Raw genomic sequence first — 20504 nt, 5'->3', positions numbered from 1 at the left:
TATTCTTTTGCACAATCAAAACACATCATCTTGGCTTAACAAACCTAAATTTATTAAAATTTGTAAGCCTGAACTTCTGAGAGAAAATTTAATAAACACACATAGAAAGCCCCAATCAACATTCCAAAATTTCAAAACACAGAGAGAAATTGAGGGTTAGGTAGGATAGGGGAATTGATAACTCAACTTCCTAAGATGAGGCAAATATTATGCAAAGTCATAAAATAGATGCTAATCTCAAAGAAAACTGTTGTTATACCATACCACCTATCATCTTTGCAATGCAAATCTAGGATCTAACAGTAACTTTTTATTGCATTTGAAGACATGTTATGCCTTTGGTCAGCCTAGATATAAGCATGTCCAATTCATTATATTGATACTAGAAAGTCAAGCACAAAGACTAGATCATTCAAACCTTGGCATGAAAATGATGTTCGAGCAGCAGCGTCTTCAGGCCAACCGTCTGGTATGACCTGTAAACAAATTATCATCAATCCAAACATAACTCTGAGTCCAAGTTCTGGGTTGTCACTGTGCCAAAAGGTTCATTTTGAGAAGTTAGAAGTCATCTTCTCAAGCACATGAAGCTGACTATGGGTAGTTCTTCTAAGGCAGAGTGGTAAAGAGCGGGCCTTAAAAACGCATTTAAAAAACTTTAAAGACTACTAATATAAAGGATTAGTTAAGATACCACCTCGTAATATCCGAAGTACAAAACTGCAGCTCAAGCAAAATTTGTGAAGCAGAATGAAATTTCATAATAGTACAGATCTTAGAAGGCAAAGTATATCAAAGGTTTTGAATCTCTAGATCATATAAAAAGGAAATAATAAAGAATGTTTTTGAAGGGGGGAAAAGATTTCTACTCTTTCTAGTACAAAACACACCCAACAGAAACAAAAAAACAACTTAATAAATCAATAGTTCCTGTACCTCACAATCGCTTACAAGCCTTGGCCCTTTTTTCTTTAAGTCCCAAAAGAACCCACAATCCTAAATAATATCAGAACTTCTATCATAACCTTATAAAAAAAGCCTAGTAAATAACGCACATTAAATTCTTTTGAGAGATTTCGCAAACCATTAACTGCTAGAGCAACAAATATATATATAGCCCCCCCCAATCGCTAGTAATCCTTTACTGCTTTGACATTTCCATGTCAGTACATTACCTTCTCTTCCGAATACTACATAAACACACCATATAAATTTTAGTAAGAACCTGCACATAAGAGTGCGAGTGCCCCGATTGCAGTGAAGGCATTGGCTGCAGGCAACACCTTGGAATGGGACTGCTGATTACTCCCAGACGCTAGAAAACAATCTCCAAAAGCCTCTTCTATGAAGCAGCAATTCGATTTACCCCCTAGTCTTGGCTCTCTTCATTCCAAGGCTATTGTGGAAGGGAGACACTGAACTGGACATAGGCGAGCCCTCCTCACGAAGCGTGCCATTAAGCATGGCTAGCTCCCGTAGCTGTTGCTTCTTGTAGAAGTCGTGAGATTCTTCCTAAATATATAATTAATAGGAAGAGAAAATAACAAAAGGAAATTAGATCAGTAAGACCAATTAGGTCACTAAGATGGTGACCAAGTTATATAAGAGAGCGTTTGGGGCAAGGAGTTGGTTATTATACTCCTAGGTTATTATAATTGGATTTTAATAGTTTGTATTTTGGGTGTAGATTATTTTAGTTTGGGTTATAATAGTATGTTTTTGAGGTGTAAACTATTTTAGTTTGAGAAGGAAATAGTAAACGCTGTAACAAAGAATTAAAAAATGATAAATATAAAATAGTAAAAAATGTAACAAATTGTAAATAATGTAGCAAATGAGGGTTTTGAAATAGTATTTACTATAGCTAATTGAAGGTTTTGAAATAATATTTACTGTAGCAAGAGGTGGTTATTATAATTTTATGATAATCTTTACCCCGAACACCTCCCTAAGATCTCAAAAGATTCTCACCATTGGTTTGAGCAAGTCCTCAAGAATCTCACGGGCTTGCATAAGGCGAGCATCAATAATTTCAACGGGCAATTCCGCCTCAACAAGGATGTGGAGAGGCTCATTCAAATGCTCATAACCTGGTTTTCCTCTCATCATTTCTTCCTACAAGACATAAAACAATAGTATAAACTTGGCACCTTTATTATATACTGAATTCTGATTCTGTATTTTATGCTACAGAAGAAAAGTCAACTCCCCAGCATAAAAATGGTGAATAAGCTACTTTAAAATTAAATAAACATCATTACGCATATATTAAATTTATGCCTGAAGGAGACTAAACAAAGATACTTCATCTCCCTTGAAGACAAAAACTGACGTGGCTATTCTACAAAAGGAATCCTTGTAAAGTTCTCAAGTCGTAGAGAGACAGAGAGTGAAGAAAAGCAACATAACATTTTCACACTCAACATTTTTAGAAGACCAAATTAAACTTCCAAATATTTTAAATCATAGTTGATAAACATATAGGAATCTGTATCACTTGAGGTATCATTTGATCTGGAGAAAAATTTGGAAATGGTAAACATAACTCTATATCCAAACTACTTTGTGGACACCTATTCAAAAAGATAATTCGAATGGGAGGTCAAATATGGAATGCACCCATACCCGCACGAACACCAGAAGATGCACAAAGCTCCAAACAGTCATGAAAAGAGACTAATAATTACATAAGATTATACAAATTCAGACTAATATTTTGGAAAAAAAAAATAAAAGACAAGGAGCTCCTGGAAGATGCTAAGAGGTAATATGCAAGTTATACAGCCTCCTTTGCTTCTCTCACTTCTCTTTAGATTTTTTATAGACCAGATTTCTTAAACAAAAATTCTGATAACATTCACCCAAAAGACAAAACCAGAAAGGATTTCAGAAGTTACAGGTTCAATAATAGCCACACTGGACCAGAATGAAGGTCTAGGACAAAGGGAGCAAAATAACTAGAGCAATGCCAGTTAAAGGATATGGGCTCCTGACTTTTCTCGGTTTAGAAACTTGAATAGAACATTTGGATAGGTCACAAGATTACTTGGTTGACTTGTCAAATGTTCTAACATAAATGAAGGTATGGGATGAAATGAAAACTATCTCAAGCTGTCAAGCGGCAGTGGGACTTCTACACATGACAATGAATGACTTGGAGGTCAAGCAACAGGTACTAGATATAATCTTGTTCCAACGGAAATTCCCAAACACCATACAGCACCCAGGACAATCTTCTTTTTTCTAATCTGGCCAATTTCTAGACATACCAAAGTTTTGATGAAGTGGAGAGTAATTGAACCCGTTTCCTTCAGTGGAAGTCTCATTTCTGCATCCTTCCCAGGAGTTCTCTAATAATTTTCAACAGTAAAAGAGCATTTTAAACTACTAGTAAAATAATATATTAGATGCAGCCACCCCGCCATCAACTACCAGTTGGCTAAATGGACAGGTAAGGTCTTTCCCACTACTTCTCTGGGGCCTCCCTTGTGATGACCCCAATTGTTTGTCCTCATTAAACTCAATTGTAGAAAGGGCCAAAAGTGTCTTATATTCTTAACAATTGTAGAAAGGCCATTCTTCTCTAAGGAGTAGCGAGTAAATTTTATCAAGTATTTATATATATTGTGAGTTCAACATACTTTTTTGTTCTCAATTTAAGGTTCATTTCACTTTTAATAATAGGGCGGTGGTGGGTTGGACGTAGGATATACGATCAAATTATTGGGAATTGCCAATTTGCCTTGTTGATCAGGAATCTTTTTCCCCCAAACACGTGTTTTAGGTTTGCTCCAAAGATTGTTTGTTCAGGTTGAGGTGTTGCTTCTCCAAAGTGTATTTTTATTGAAGAAATAAGTTGGTACCCAGTGCAAAGAAGGAAAGAAAAAGATGGAAGAAGCGAAGTTTGCAAACGGTTGAATGAGAGAAACATGCCACTTGAAATAATTTTAAATTAATAAAAGTTAAATTTCAAGTAAAAATTGTCATACCATTCATGCCATGTCATTTTTCATTAGCCAATTAACGATCAATTTAATTGAGGGACCATTTAGAACTATTTCCTAAACTTCAGGAACTAAATAGACACCAAGCTCAAACTTCAAGGACCAAAAGTGTATTTTGTCGAAAATTTTACAATAGAAGATGGATTGATTAACAACTTTTTTAGTTTTACGGCATATATCCTTGATCAAGAGGTTGGAGGTTCAAACCCCTCATCGGAGACAATCCCCTTTGTATTCTTTTTCTAGGTCTAAAGGGTGCGTTTGGGTCAAGAAGTGGAATAGTGAGCTCCAAGGGCCCACAATGTAAAGACTTGATAAGGTATAAAATTGATGTTTGTTAGTATTGGCACCCACAAACTCCTTGGACCAAACAAGGAGTGGGGTTCACAACTCCCCTCCTCTCAACTCCTACTTCACGACTCCTTGGGCCACACATGGCTTTATTTCATAGTTCCACCCTTCTCCAAGTGATTTCATCTTATACTATATCATTTCTTGTAGATGCGGCAGCTCAGTTTAAAACTACTGAAGTTTTTGCATTTTCTTTGTTATTAGTTTTCAGTCAAACACTGTGACTTCTTCAGCAACGACACGTGAAATCCTGGATGAAACATGGCTTTCAATGGAACTTGCAACTGGTACACGACTGGCCCGCCTCGTGAGCCAAAATTCTTAGGAGTCAAATACGCAGAAAGATTTCAGACTTCAACATGTCTAGATAGTAAAGAGTGTTGCTTGATGATGAAGGCAGCTCGATTTCACCAAACCTTGGAAGGCATTTAAAAGGGGTCCTATAATGTGCATGTTTTTATTTTTACCTATTGTCGAAATGGATCAGCATCTATCCTCAATGCTGCATCATGTGCAAATTTGCCGAGGAAACTAAAATCTATTTGCTTTTCTGGTGTCAAGCAAGCTAGATATTTTTGGGATTTTATTTTGGTGAATTTTGTTTGCAAAAAAGCTCTTCTGGACATCCTCTCTCTTTTTCAACGGTCATCCTTAAAGGGAGAACTAGAGAAGAATACTTTGGCTTAATTTCACCCGGCTTACTTATGGTCTATATGGCTTGAATGAAAATCACGAATTTTCACAAATAAGGAAAAAAAAACCACCAAGCTTTTCTCAAATCTAGTACTCTGTTTCTATCTCTTAGTCAGAGTAACTGGTCCCCTTTTTGTAATTATAGTTTATCTAATCTCATGACCGATTGAAGAAGTTTTTTGTAATCCATTGGATAGGAATATCTGAGAGTTCAGGAGAAGCAGATTGATTTAGGTGTTTGTTTCTAGAAGGTTTATAACTATCCTCTGTTTCTCATTCTTAACAATTGGATCCTCTTTTTTCTGAATGTTTCTAGTTTCGACCTGGCATGGAAGATGGACCCCAAGATGTGGCATATTGTGTTAATAATGTAGGAATTTAACGAATTGAAATGATGGACAGCAAAAATGGGGGTAAAGGCTGGACTCCAAAACGAGCACTAGAACTTGAAAAACGGGGCTTAGATAGGCTTGCAAAGAACTAGCACTAGTAAGAAATCATCTTGAGTGATCGTCATTTGTCCATGATCTAGAAGGTTTATAACTATCCTCTGTTTCTCATTCTTAACAATTGGATCCTCTTTTTTTCTGAATGTTTCTAGTTTGATTTTTTCTGGATCGTCCATTTGTTTTTTGTTTTTTGTTTTTTTTTTTTGGGGGGGGGGGGGGGGGGGGGGGGGGGGGGGGGGGGGGGGGGGGGTGTTGATTTCTATAAATCACACGATAAGATGCTCTTACCATCAAAGAGGACTAATGAAAATCCAACATGACAAGTCGTTTGAAGACCTGGCATGGAAGACGGAACCCCCGATGTGGCATATTGTTTTAATAATGTAGGAATTTAACAAATTGAAATGATGGACAGCAAAAATGGGGTTTAAGTCTGGACTCCAAAACGGGCGCTAGAACTTGAAAAACAGGGCTTAGATAGGCTTGCAAAGAAGGGATCAGACGCTCACCAATAACTAGCACTACTAAGAGATCTTGAGTGATTGTTACTTGTCCATGATCTAACCTACAGAATTTTTTTGCCTTTCTCTTACGTAGTAGGACCTCTCCCTCCTGTAGTCCATTTTTCCACAAGAAGTTAAAGATACTACTCAAAATGACACCATTCTATCTGCAAATTAATCCACACTCAAAAAATTCAACCACACTCCTTCAAACTTAAATTGTATGAAGAGGTCTTGTTTCAATATCAGAGCTGCCACTTATGTAATTTTAGGGCTTTCTCAATGAAAGCTGGTTTCTCATAAAATTATAATAATAACAAGAAGATTTAAAAAAAAAAAAAAAAATCCCTAACCATTTTTTTAGTTCAATATGGGAGAGGGGTCGACCCTAAACTTTTTTGGTAGAGGATAAACGCCTTAACCAATTGGGTTGCGCTCGGGTTTCCCTAATCCTTGTGAAATCAAATGCTTCCATTTTTTTAATTCTTATAAACCACCAAACTTTTATTTTAAAAAAATGAAAGAATACACAAGGCCACAAAAAGAAGAGCCCACCAAAAAGGGAGGCAACATACAAAAGTGGCCTCCAATTTAACAAAATAATATCTCAAATTCTTCCATTAATAGAAGTAAACTCACATAGGAAGAGCCGAAGAGAGAGGGAGGAAGGTAGAGGTCCATTATAATACTTCGTATTTACATTAAAATTATAACCTATGAAACACGGACACCATTTTAGGGGGTGTCCATGTTGGATACAGACACGTATGTACACACCCCAAACAAGTGTCCAACAACCAAATTTTTGTCCTATTTTATTTATTTATTTATTTATTTATTTATTTATTTATTTGTAGTTTCAAACACGTGGGATACACCTAGGAAAAGTTTATAAAGAGAAAATGGTCCAACCAATATTGGACCCAAATTTAAAGCCCAAATCATTATATTTTAAACAAAATAAAGAAAAAAAAACAAAAGGAGAGCCCTTTTTAACCAAAGATTTAAAAAAAATTAATTAAGAAACTGGTAACCATTTGTTTTTTGGTTTTTGATTTTTGAAAATTAAGCCTATAAACACTACTTCCACCTCCAAATTTTTTCCTTTGTTATCTACTATTTACCAATAACCAAGCCAAATTTTGAAAACTAAAATAAAGTAGCTTTTAAAAACTTATTTTGTTTTTAGAATTTGGCTAAGAATTTAACCATTGTACTTAAGAAAAATGCAAATCAATGGAGAGGAAATAGGCTTAGTTTTCAAAAACCAAAAAGCAAATGCAAAAATGATACCAAATGGGCATAAATGTTTCATCTCCTACAATTGTTGATAAACTTGACATTTTATGCTTTTTTTTAGTGTACATTAACTATTTTATGTTAAATTTATATAATACCCTAAAATAATAGTAATAAAAAAGAGCATATTCCCAACCCATTTGTGTCCTAGTTTTTTTTTTTTTTTTTTTTTTAAATCGACGTGTTGTATTTGTGTCCATGTCTATGCTACTTAGATTATAATTCAACACATTTATTAACTAAAGCAATAATTGCGTAAAATTAATATTAACATAATCTTAACATGAATAACGTAAAATTAATCTCAATGTAATCTTATGAAAAATGAGTTATTATTTAATAAATTATTTTGTTTTCATGGGAAATGAAAACTGTGTTACAAACAAAGGCAATAAAAAATGAAAAAGAGAGATGAGGTCTCCATCAAGACCTGGGGATCACTCAATACTAAAAAAGACCCCGAAGGCAAGGATTTGCAACAACTCAGATAAAGTATATTTTTAAGAATTAATCTGTAAAGATATTTAATGACGGAAGTAAAACCAACAATATGATAAAAAGATTTCATTAAATATTAAATTGACTATTATGCTTTATCAACACAAAAAAAAAAAATATAAGAAGTTTAAGGTCATAAGAGAGATAAGGAGGGTTTGAATTGGGGTGGGTGGGGAGGAGGGAATGAGAAAAAAGATATGAGGGAAAAGAAAAAAGAGAGAATTGACAGGGAAAATAAGAAAAGGGGAAAGAATTTATACGAGAGACAGATATGAATGAGCTGACTGAGTGAGTGATTTGAGAAAAGTAAGAAAATAGAAGAAATAAGAGAAGGATCTGTCTCTCCCTCCCTACATTCACATTAATTCCTTTTAAAAAAATAATAGAGAAGTTATCATAAAGATAGGAGTTATGTTACAACCATTCTCTCTATCATTCCCTGATTTAGAAATTTTCAACAGAAAAACAGAAATCCTGAGAGATTTACTTAAATGGAAAAGCAAAATTGCAGCCGTTCTTGATGAGGGTGTAATAGATCAAATTAAGAGTTTGAAGACTAGAGTGTGATCATCTTAGAAGTTTAGGGATAGAATTTGTTATTTTTCCTACATGATATAATTGCAAATGAATTATATGAATCGTGACAGGCATATGCAAAATGTTTTGCAACAGAATCGTGACGTGCAACTTAAGAAGAAAATGAAAATTTATCGGAAATTACCCTAGCTGGATCCTTAATGCTACCACGCCCTCTAATCAAAACTCGACAATCAGTACTGGCCTCCACTCGCTTGAGAGAGTTTCCCCTAGGTCCAAGGAGGCGGCCGACAAAGTTATACTACAAACAAAGTTCAAATCAGTCCATTAGCAAAATATGGTAAGAAAGGGGAAAAATGATGAAAAGAGAAGAATAGATTAACATATAAAACACAATATAATTAATACATTAGGGAAGTTGTCAACGGGAACGTCTACTCTGATGGTTCTCTTCACAATAAGACCTGATGAGCTACCTTGAGAACTTAGCCAATTTTGTGCTGATGATGGTTGTAATAAACCTGACATCTGCATATCAAAACATTATATAGAGTTCAAACCAGAAAAATGATATAAAGGCAATCATCCTGCTATAGGTATGTATAACAGCCATCATAAAGTTGGAATATAGAACATGAGAGATTTTCAGAAACAATACATATCAAAGTCATAGATTCTAGGACCGCAATCTAGGGGAAAGAGTAGAGTACTGAACACACTACATACCTTGAGAAAGAACACATCATAATCATGCATAGAAAGTGAGAACATTTTGGTGCTCGAAGGAGTACAAGGAATCCCAGAATCATTCACAAAATGTTGTCGTGGAACTTAATGTAGCATTTTTTTTTCTTTTTTTTTTTCTCTCTATTTCTTTTTTCCCTTTTTGGGGTTGGGTTCTGTACAAGATGAAAATTCCTTTATGAAGACACACTCTTAGACAACAATACAAATGTGCTAATGCTGACATAAATTACTCTTCGGGCCACTTATTTGTGTAATTTTTAAATTCCAACTGTGCAACCAAATTTCATGAAAAGTGAAAACCCCTTCACCAAAGATAGACAAAGGATAAACCAAAGTTAACTAATGAGTCAGCACTCTATATTAGAATATTAGACCCTTGTCACTAAAACAAAAATAAGTTAACCCAGCTAATTAATCAGAGAGTTTCCTTCACACATAAACACAAATTTAAAAGTAAGTAAGCTCCTCATAATTTAATGGACACCATCATCCTGTCTATCAAGATGGCTGAAGGTGAAGAACTAATTTGTTAGAACCATTAGAGAAGCTGAAAAAAAAAACTAAAAGATTGAGTAAAACAATAAAACGCACAAGTGAAAAAACAAGTCCCATTTTATAATTAGAGAACCTGTCCCCAAATGAAATTAGATTATGCGTACTCAAATAAATGTTATGAGTTAGCAAAAATGTAAAAAGTTCGCGTCAGGAATGCTTCTTAAGTACAGTAAATTAGATGGACAGCAAGGTTATGTTAATGGTTAGTATCCGTACTTCTGATTGAAACCGTGATGGCCATGCACTCATGTCAGCACCTCCATTTGAAAATATTCCTCCAGAAGCCAGGGGGCTGGCATGTTCAAGCCCACTTTGACCTAAAACTGATGCCTTCCCCAATAGAGTGGTTACACGCAATATTTCTGCTCCAAAAATGTCAATTTTCAAGAACAAGATGTACCAGTCAGCACATTTGTTAAAAAGTTAGCAGTTACCACACAATGGATACGCAAAAAGGTGTTTTTACTTCTGAGTCAGTGACAAACATCCTTTATAAATAATTTAATGTTCAAAAGTAAAGAGAGGGGAAAAAAAAAAAAAAAACAAAATCCAATTACGAACCCCAATACTATAGAGCAATATCAATAAGTAATATTGCCACCAAACGCTGAGAAAGGAAGTTAATAAACTGTATAGGCTGCAGAAACTCGAAACAAATGAAGAGAAAAGGCAGCAGAGGTAGAAAAAATCACATAAGTTTCAAATAACTGTTAGGATTAATTGGTATATTAGAATTTCCATAAAAAAAATGTATATTTATGAATACAAGTTAAGAAACCATGTACGACAATTATACAAAGGTAGAAAGGCAATGGGCAGGTTTAAAAAGAAGAAGAAGAAGAAGAAAAAGAAGAAGAAGATCGGTTCTCCATGACGCTAAGAAAAGGGATTTCCATCTGCTTGAAAAATATATTAACCTTGCTACTGAACTTCTGGATAATTACTAGAGCACTTACATGTCGGCTTGCATCTAACCTCGTAAGCCTCTAGCTCAGTCCAAAAGATGTAAAACATGCAACCCATGTAACATGGAAAAAGTCTCTCTATAAATTGGTAGGTATGGTTGCTCAATCTTAGAGAGGGAGAAACAATATCCTCATTTTTTTATGGAATAACTACTCAAGTTTGAATGTATTCACTGTGATTAACTATCACTACAATACTATTGTACTTGCCAATTGTCATGGGCGTTCTTTATACATCAAACATCACCCTCCAGTATTCACAAATCACAAACACATAAAGTTTTATGCAAAGCCATCTAATCAGTTCATACCCCTGCCAACTCAAATATCCAAGGTATTAGGAGAAAGGCAAAGCAACAAGCAAGTATGATATGAACCAATATATCCGCAATTTACCTCCAATACCAGTCACACAGTCAAGGGCCAGTAAACTACAGTTAGCTATTAATCCCCACATACAAACAAAGATGAACTCAATTGTGAGGATTCAAGGAATGAAAACTTATCAGAAGCTCTATAATTGGTTACAAATTTTTGGAAGCATACTTTATTTTTAGGTGTTTTGGATCCTTTATATTGTGTATCTCTTGATTAATAATTTTACTGTGCATCTTTTGAGTTAGGGATAGAATGGTTCATTGGCTAATTGGCTAAACAAAATAGGTTTAAGGTTATGGATGGAGCACTGTATGTACAATTTTTGGTTTCCTAAATGAAATTTTCTGGATTTGATGACAAAGTTTCATCACCATTTGCAATTCTTGAGTTAGGGCTACATGCCAAGAACATCCAGGTAGGTCTGATCAACTTGCTTGTGAATTCATTCAAACTGGGGTGGAAAACTAGTTCTTCTTATCTTTGGGTCTTCGATCAAAAGGCAATCCATATCTAATCCTTCCCTTTCGGTTGAAATCAATTTGATTTGGGTGATTTTAGAATTGGATAGTTTGGAGTTCACATCACGGTTCCTAATTTTCAAGGTAGGGTTTCATACCCTTGCCAAATTAAACATCCAAATTCCAAGGTATTAGCAGAAAGGCAAATGAACAAGCAAGCATAATTGCTAAAGTTAGATCAGATAATTGCTCATCACATGCACTCATTGAATTGAGTTTCTGTTAGATTAGTTCGATCACACTGTATATCGAACCATCATGCTCTGTTCTGATTTTCAACGGGCAATAACACCTCATCCAAAATATTTCAAGCCAATCAACGAAACGAGAAACATCGACGCAAGCAAGCTATTTCACAATTAGCTACTTCATTGAGGCTGCGAAGTTCACCTTGGTTCAGCAAGCGATAACTATTAGGAAGCACAGGCATAAACGGACTAAGTTTCTGTCGCTCTGCCAATAACTCAGAGAGATACCTGCAAAAATAGGTAAATAAATTGAGATGCAATCAGCTAAATACTCCGTCCTAATAAACGGATGCCAATCAACTAAAAGAGTAACAGAAAAACACAATTCCAGAATAAAAGACAGTTTGGGAAACCTCAGATCTTACATCAACAACCACAATCAAACAACAAATCAAGAATCACACAAAAACAAGTAACATATTAAGCTAAACAAGTCCAAAACAAACCAGTTTAACTAGCAGGTCAGTCAGATAAGTAACACAGCAACCGATCATACACAATCAACTACATCAATCATCCAAAAGTCAGAAAAATAACAACCAACACATAGATCAGTGAACACAAATCACAGATCTCACAAAGCAACAAACAAACAAAAACAAAAAAGGCAAAAAAAAAAGAGAGAGAGAGAAATACGAGGAGTCGATTGGTTACTTTTCTTGCTCAAGTAGAGCAGCAGCAGATGCAGAGGACGGAGAGCGAAGACCAGGAAGATGAGGAGAGTGAGGAGCCGAAGGAGAGGGAGAGAAAGCCATGTACATCCCGCCTGCAGACGACGTCATTTCTCTCCCTCCGGAGACGTAAGTGGATATGGATACCGCCAGGATTCGAAGTCGATAACGGCGGCGGTGGCGGTGGCGATCCCGACCAGACGCTTATCAATCTGGCGTCGGTGGAAAAGTTATGCACACTACAACTGCTGTGCCTTCTTGTCTATCTATAAGTATTTGATTTATATATATATATTAATATTTATAAATGTGTATTTAAATTATTTGTGTTACATTATACACCGGAATATTTTCTGTATGTTTGTGATTATTTATTTATTTTATTTTATTATTTACATTCACAATTTTCTAAGTTACGATTCTGACACCGCATTTAGTGACCAAAGAGACGAGGGGACTGCGGAGCGGGACCCATGGATTGTTTTTTTATAATTATTTTATCTATTAATAATTCAATGACAGTAAATAAACCAAATCTTTTTTCAATTAATTAATTGATTAATAATAAAACGTCCTACTTTTTCCTTGGTTTCTTCTTTTTTATCAGAGGAGATTAGCATTGGATGTTAGTTAACTACCTACTCTATGATCAAGTATGAATGAGTTATTTAAACATCTAGATAATAAAAACGTTCATTTTTTAAGTGGGATTCGCTTTCAGTGGGACAGGAGAGCCTCGTTTAACAGAGAAATAGGAGAAAAAGAATAACAAAATTCTTGAATTTAATGGAGACAAGTCTCGTCTTTGTCTTCGTCTTTCTTCGTTTTGTTTGCCTCTTTCTTAATTTATTATAATAATTATTGTTATTATTATTATAAAAAGAAATCATACATGAAGATTTTCATAAGCAGTGAAATGATCGTTCCAAATTACATTCGAAATTGAACATAAACAATTACAATCAAGAAATGGAAACTAATCGGTCATGCACAATACGAAATTACAGCATGCTATTGTTGGGATTGGTGTTCTAATTCTCCTGGAGTCTCGTTGTTTTGTAAAAATACACATTGTTCAATGAATAAAATAGGTGTTATTTAATTCTAGCATTTACTCATATCCAATAAACAATGCTCATTGGTTATCTTATGTGAACTTAAGCATGTATATGTGATATACAAGTAGATCATGCCTTAAATGATAACCTAAATAGGTCTGTAATATAAGGATTAAGGTGGGATACCTGATCATGGTGACACTACGGATACGGCCCGCTTTGTTGAAGTTTGCAAGTGTTGTAAACTACTACAGATGGTAGATCCTAACTATTCATGTGGGAACGTCCGAGCGAGGGTGTCCTATACAAAGAGTTTGTATAAGATTTGGACCACGAGATGACTAGACTTTGTATATAACGCCATTGATATTAGAGACTTACATCTCACTTAAACGACCATAAATGACACAACCTCGATCCTAAGTATTTTGGGAACTCCTACCTTTGAGGGCGGTCCTTTGATTAATATGGGTGAGAGTGGCCAGATTGCCAACTCAACATACTTACCTTTTTGGGGACCTGTCTGATCTGGAAGCTGGGAACTCAATCCACAAGATGGAATTCACTTCTTTCTCGAAGTAGGGATAAGTACCTTTTTGCTCCTTTAAGGGCTAATCTGGGGCTTGAACATAGTGGTCACAGCTTCTCTTTGGAAGAGAAGAGTCAGTCATAGTAGGACTATGACTTATGTTCATTAGAGGGATCGGTGGTACTTAAAGAGACAGATGTAACTATAGGGGCATAACGGTTATTGGCCCAGTTGTACTTACGAGCGATCTATGAAGGGTTGTCACACTGCTGATTGGTTAAGATGGACACATAATATATCTGTGGTAAGGAGAGTTCAGTTGTCAGACTTTAATGGAGTGCCTAGTAATTAATGGATGGTGGATCCCGTGACTAAAGAGTTTAGTTAGTTATTCACGTACCGTTGGAGCTTCAGGCTATAGATCCATGAGGTCTCCTTGGTAGCTCAATGGATTAAGTCGAGGATCAGTTCTTGGTGTTGATTTGAAATGTTTAAATTGAAGGTATTTTGATTATATATGATATAATTGGTATGATGTATGAGATACATCTAGTGGATGATTGATGTAAATGAGATTTACATTAAATACCATGAAATAGAAAAAGAACTATGGTTTATATGTTTCATGAGATGAAATATTAAAATTATAGGTTATAAATACAGTATGATAAGTTGGTTATCATTTATATTTATAATAATATTAATTATTGGATAATTATTTATTTTTTCTTTACTAACCAAGTTAGTGGGTGGTTATTGAATTCATGGTAACCGTGAGTTTAAAAGGAAAATGGTTTTCCTATTTAGAAAAGAAGTTTTAAAAACGCTAAAAAGTTTTCTTTGAGTTTTCTCTCTCACGCAAAAGAAACTCACGGAGTCGTCAAGTAAATACAGATTTACTAAACGACGGTTGGGCGAGCTAAACAATCGTGCAAAGTAGAGCTAAACGATCGTGCAGTATTTACTAAACGATCGAATAGTTTTGCTAGATGATCGCTTACCCTAAGTAAACGATCGTGTTGAGTTTGTAGGCGACAGACCGGCTAAACGATCACATAGCTTTTGCTAGAATATCGCTTAGCTTTATCTAAACAATTGGGCATTGACCTATACAATAGGTCTCCGCCATCTCCCACTTGCCCAGTCATGTACGTGATTGGTGTTTCTTCCTATACCAAGTCCGAATAGAGCCCACCCTCTAGATTCTCACGTCGAGAGTACCAAGGTAGCCTTGTTGGTGGTGTCAGACTCAACTCGACACCGTCGAGGTTTTCTAGAGGTCGTTTGTGGTGCTGTGGAGTCCGTTCATGTTGCTGAGGAGTTCATGACCGAGGCGATTGTTGAAAACGAGTGCGAAGAGTTCGTGCTGTGTTGTGGTCGTGTAGATCGAGCATTCGTGGTCGCTGATTGTTCAAGCGGTCGTGCAATGGAGCGTGGAGACGCATTTTCATATGTGCGTAGAGTTTGCTTTCTGTGCATTGGAGTTTTTTCATGTTGTAATTTCTATATCATTTGTATAACCATTTGTTTGAAATCGACTTTAAATGTATTGTTTATTCCTTATTATAATTTGGAATTATCGTTCTTCCGCTGCTCATGGAAATCTTGAATCCGATTTCCTTCAGCTTTACCAGAATAGATCAAGGGAAAGATTAAACATACCTTTGAAGATTCATCTTCAAACTCCCTTGATCACGAACGCTTGTTCCGACTCCAAGCCATCAACACACGAACGCTCGAACATAGCACGATCAATAGCGAACTCGAACACAACGATCTCCAAAATCACGAACACAGCGAACGACCTCCAAAAACTTCGACCTCAGTCGAGTTGAGTAAGACACCACCATAATGGTTACCTTGGTATTCTCGGTATGAGAATCCAGAAGTGTGGGCTCTGTGTGGACTTGGTTAGAGGAAGAGATTGAAGGAATAATAATCGTGTAAACGATCGAGCAAGTGGGAGATGACAAAAGTCTAACGTATAGACGAATGCCCAATCGTTTAATAAATGCTCCACGATCATATAACAATGATCAGCTAAGTGAACTATCGTGTAGTGTCACTACACGAACGTTTAGTCTCTCTTATGCTATCGTTTAGTGAATCCTATTTACTTGACAGCTAATCATGAGTGAGTTTCCGAGAATAGCAACTCTCACAACAACTTTTAGTAAATCTTTAATCTGCCAAAAATAGAAAAATATTTTTTCTTTTATCTCACGGTTACCATGAAACTCCCAACAACCTCCCATTCAATTGGTTATTAAAGAAAAAGATATAATTATCAAATAATTAATATTATTATAAATATATATGACAATCAACTTACCATAGTATATTTATGACCTATAATTTTTGTTGGAAGCAAAAGAATTATTAGGGATGGGGCTACGCACGCAATCAAGCATTAGACATGGCTTAAGCTATGCGTTTACGCCCATGCGTCAGAGATCATGCGTTAGAATAAAAATGCGTTAATCTAGTGTGCAATGACCATGCGTTCCTATCACAAGTTTTCTTACGCTTGCACCAAGTATAACACGAATGCAAGTTCCTCAGGTAATCCGAGGTCAAACACAGGGACTTGTCACTCAATAATGCTTGTGAAGCAATGCATAAATTTCTTTACTCCTGCTTCTGGGAATGAGTAAATTTCATCTTGTGTAACTGAGTTCCCAACTCCCAAATCTGACAAATCCCCAAAAAGGTAGGCATGTTGAGTTGGCAATCTAGCCACTCTCACCCATACCAATCAAAGGACCGCCCTCAAAGGTAGAAGTTCTCAAAACACTTAAGATTAAGGTCATGTCACCTATGGTCGTTTAGGTGAGATGTAAGTCTCAAGTATCAACGACGTTATATAAAGAGACTAGTCATCTCGTGGTTCGGTCTTATATAAACTCTTTGTATAGGACACCCTACTCGCATGTCTTCACATGAATGGTCAGGATCTACCATCTGTAGTAGTTCACAACACTTGCAAACCTCTATAAAGTGGGTTGTATTCGTAGTGTCACCAGGATCAGGTATCCCTCTTTAATCCTTATACTATAGACCTTTTTAGTTTATCACTTAAGGCATGATCCGCTTATATATCTCATATACATGCTTAAGTTTTCAGACAATAACCATGGAGCTTCGTTTATTGGATACGAGTAAATGCCAAATAAAATAACTCTTATTTTATTCATAACAATGTGTATAGTTTACAAACTACGAGACTCCGGGGGAATTAGGACACCAATCCCAACAATTATTATATAAATATTATGAGCGGGGGCGTCCTATAAAAAGAGTTTGTATAAGACCTGACCACAAAGTGTTAACATCTTGTTATATAACACTGTTCATACAGAGACTTCACTTCACTAAGATGACCATGGGTAACATGATCTCAATCCTGAGTGAGTTGGGAACTCCTGCCATTGAAGGCGGTCCTTTGATTTGTATGGGTGCGAGTGGCCAAGTCCCCGATCCAAACCTACCATTTTAGGGATTCGTCTGATCTTGGAGCTAGGAACTCAGCTATACAAGATGGAATCAACTTCTTCCTCGAGGCAGGGGCAAGTAGATAGATAGCTCCCTTAAGGGCTGATTCCAAGGTTTGAACGATGTGGCGCTATACACTTTCTCTTGGCCCGAGAGGTGTTCACACATAGTTGGACTATGTTGTATTATTCATTAAAGGAATCAGTGGTACTTAATGAGTGAGATGTAATTACAGGGGCAAGACAGTAAATTGGCCCAGCTGTACTTACGAGCATCTGTGAAGGGTCATCGTACGCATGATTGGTTATATCCGTGGATACAAAAATATATCTGTGGTAAAAAGAGTTCAGCTATTGGTCATTAGTGGAATGTCTTGCAGTTAACAGATGGTGGATCTTGTGGCTAAAGAGTTTAGTCAACTATTCACGTACCGTTGGAGCTTCAAGCCACAGGTCCATAAGGTCCCCTAAGTAGCTTGGATAAAGTCGAGAATCAGTTTTTGGGTCAGTTTGAAATGTTCAAATTGACAAGAGGGAGTTCGATTATATATGATATAATTGGACTGGTTAATTATATATGATATAATTGACTAAATGTATGAGATACATTATTTTGGAAGAAATTATATATAAATATGGTTTATATTAAGTGGATGAGAAATTACTATAGTAGATATATGATATCAAACTATAGTGTAAGAATATAATATGATTATATTCATTTATTAATTAAATTGGTTAATTATGTGATAATTGATCGAAATCTTCTCCTCGATCGTGCGTTAGTGGGAAATTCAGTATTCGGTTATTGTAACTGAAGAATAAAATAAAAATTTATTTCATTCTGTAAGGTGTTCATAAAAATCGCAATTAGTGTGAAAACATCTTGATCGCTTAGCTGAGAGCCTATACGATAGAGCTTCATCGATTAAACGATCGCACACATTTCTATAAACGATCGCCTAGCGTGCCGTGTTTTCTAAACGACCGTTTACCTATTACTAGACGATTGCTTAGTAAAACCTACACGATCGCGTAGCTTTATCTAAACGATGAGCATCCGCTATATGATAACCTTCTCTCCCACTTGCTTATCGTCTATACGATCAGCCCGTTCCTCCTATCTCTACTAAATTCACCAAAGACCACGCTTTGGATTCTCACTCTAAGAATACTAAGGGCTCTAAGTGGTAGTGTTATCCCCGCTTATGTTTGCTCGTGCTTGTTCGTGTTGTTGCCGTTCGTGTAGACGATCATGCTACCGTAGCCGACTATTTTGTTGGACGATAAAGATCATAGAGGGTAGCTTCCGCTGCATTGAGTTCGAAGTAAAGAGAGTCTTCAATTAGTATGTGAACTCAATCCCTTGTATTTTATTTATGAAAGCATGTCGTTAATTAGTGTTTAATTGCATAACTATTTGTTAGAATGTGTGTGGTTTTTTGGTCACGATGAAATCGGAAAGATCCAAACGTGCTCATGGATGCTTTTCGTTAAGAGTTCCTCAATAATATTATATTTAAATCTCAAGTTTTATTGTTTATTGATTAAGATAATTAATATATTTGACTTGAACATTTAAATTTAGATTATATATATGAATAATTTGATAAGTAACTATTTATTCTGGAAATTTGAGTCATTTTATTCAAATTTAAATTGTTCATGTGATAATCGTATAAAAAATAGTGTGAATTTTAACTATTTATTTAAACTTTTTGAGTAGTTATTTAAGTTAGTTGATTTAAACAAAAACATATACATAATAAAACGTCCTACTTTTTCTTTAGTTTCCTTTATCTATATTATATTAAAAGGGGAATGTTTTCTCCCCATTTTGTCTCTCATTTTACCTTCAACCCTTGGCAATGCACGTATTTTTTTCCTCCAACAAACACAACTTTTCATATCCTTTTCTCCAACACAACTTCTCAGTAAAAAAATATCTTCTACGGAAGAAACATTTAACATAACCACCCACCCTTTGCATTTGGAAGGTAGAAGAAACATGCCATCATCAAATAAGGTGTGTCATCTATTGGTTCTTTTGTTTTCTAGATTTGTTAGGTATTCCTCACTTTAATCATTAGGATTTTTATTTCAAGAGATTTGACATAACAGATTTATCAAATAAGATATTTTATTTTTTTTCAAGTATTGTTGGTCATCTCTTTAAATATTATAATGTGTCTATATTTTTGTTTCTTCGAACGTATTTCAAATATAATCAACAATTTTGCAAATTTTTTTTTCATATACATTTTGGAACGCTCAGTAAGTTTTTTTTTTTTTTTTTGTATATTATTTTGTGTGTCTCTCTTTAATTACTAGTTTTTTTTTTCCAAACGATTTGACAGTGATATCATATATTTCATCATTTTTTCCTCTTTTTTAAACATTGTATGTCACTTCTTTAAATATCACGATGTCTCTAGATTTGTTTTTCTGCGATATTTTAAAATATATAATAAACATTTTTATAAATTTATTTATTCCCGTATACTTCTTCGAATGTCCAATAAGTTTGTTGTTGTTATATATATATATATGTGTGTGTATAGTCTTTTGTGTGTCCCTCTTTGAGCCCAATGTATTTTTTCAAGATTTGACCCTAATTTAAATTATTTCATCTATTTATTTTCTCTTTTTGTAGTATACTTTTTATCATCAATTGTGTATTAGAAATTCAAAATATATGTTCGTTTGGATTAGAAGTTGGAACACCTACCTAATTTGAAAAGATTTAGTTGAATATGTTTATTATTTCTACATTTTGAATGTTCAATTCTTGAAACAGATTCAATATTTAAACAGATTAATCATAAAAATTCTTTAAGAAATTTCTTTTATTTTTATATATATTTCTTAATCAATATGCTTTTTCTTCGAGATTTGATGTTTAAAAAAATCATCAAAGAAAGGTTTGTCTTTTTATTTTCTTTATTTTTTTTTGTTATAAAGAACTATTTTATTCCTATATTTTTTTAATTTCAAGTTATAAGTTTAATTA

At 35.0% G+C, this 20504-nt stretch overlaps 1 protein-coding gene across 2 annotated transcripts; it reads right to left on the bottom strand.

The window, feature by feature from the left end:
• Positions 1-896: 896 nt before the first annotated feature.
• On the bottom strand, positions 897-12818 carry LOC120085785 (RNA-binding KH domain-containing protein). Of its 2 annotated transcripts, none has more exons than XM_039041971.2 (7): positions 12400-12818; positions 11888-11973; positions 9853-9998; positions 8743-8862; positions 8519-8635; positions 1972-2115; positions 897-1512 (listed from the first exon to the last, which is right to left on the bottom strand). In XM_039041971.2, exons 1-7 carry the CDS (start codon positions 12525-12527, stop codon positions 1363-1365), a joined length of 891 nt encoding a protein of 296 aa, XP_038897899.1. In that variant the 5' UTR covers positions 12528-12818; the 3' UTR covers positions 897-1362. The 2 variants fall into 2 exon arrangements, with proteins under 2 accessions (XP_038897899.1, XP_038897900.1); XM_039041972.2 differs by having other exon boundaries at positions 12382-12701.
• Positions 12819-20504: the final 7686 nt, after the last annotated feature.

The sequence above is a fragment of the Benincasa hispida genome, chromosome 9 (assembly GCF_027475165.1).
Source record: "Benincasa hispida cultivar pf3 chromosome 9, pf3_genome.v1.1, whole genome shotgun sequence".
Taxonomy (NCBI): Eukaryota; Viridiplantae; Streptophyta; class Magnoliopsida; order Cucurbitales; family Cucurbitaceae; genus Benincasa; species Benincasa hispida.
This window is presented reverse-complemented; position numbering and strand designations above follow the sequence as displayed.

Excerpts from the sequence above, each read along its gene's own strand:
- LOC120085785 (XM_039041971.2), bottom strand. The coding sequence starts at position 12,527 with ATGACGTCGTCTGCAGGCGGGATGTACATGGCTTTCTCTCCCTCTCCT. Across the intron at positions 11,974-12,399 it reads GCTCTACTTGAGCAAGAAAA|GTATCTCTCTGAGTTATTGG; the intron begins GTAACCAATCGA and ends CTATTTTTGCAG. Across the intron at positions 2,116-8,518 it reads GCATTAAGGATCCAGCTAGG|GAAGAAATGATGAGAGGAAA; the intron begins GTAATTTCCGAT and ends TATGTCTTGTAG.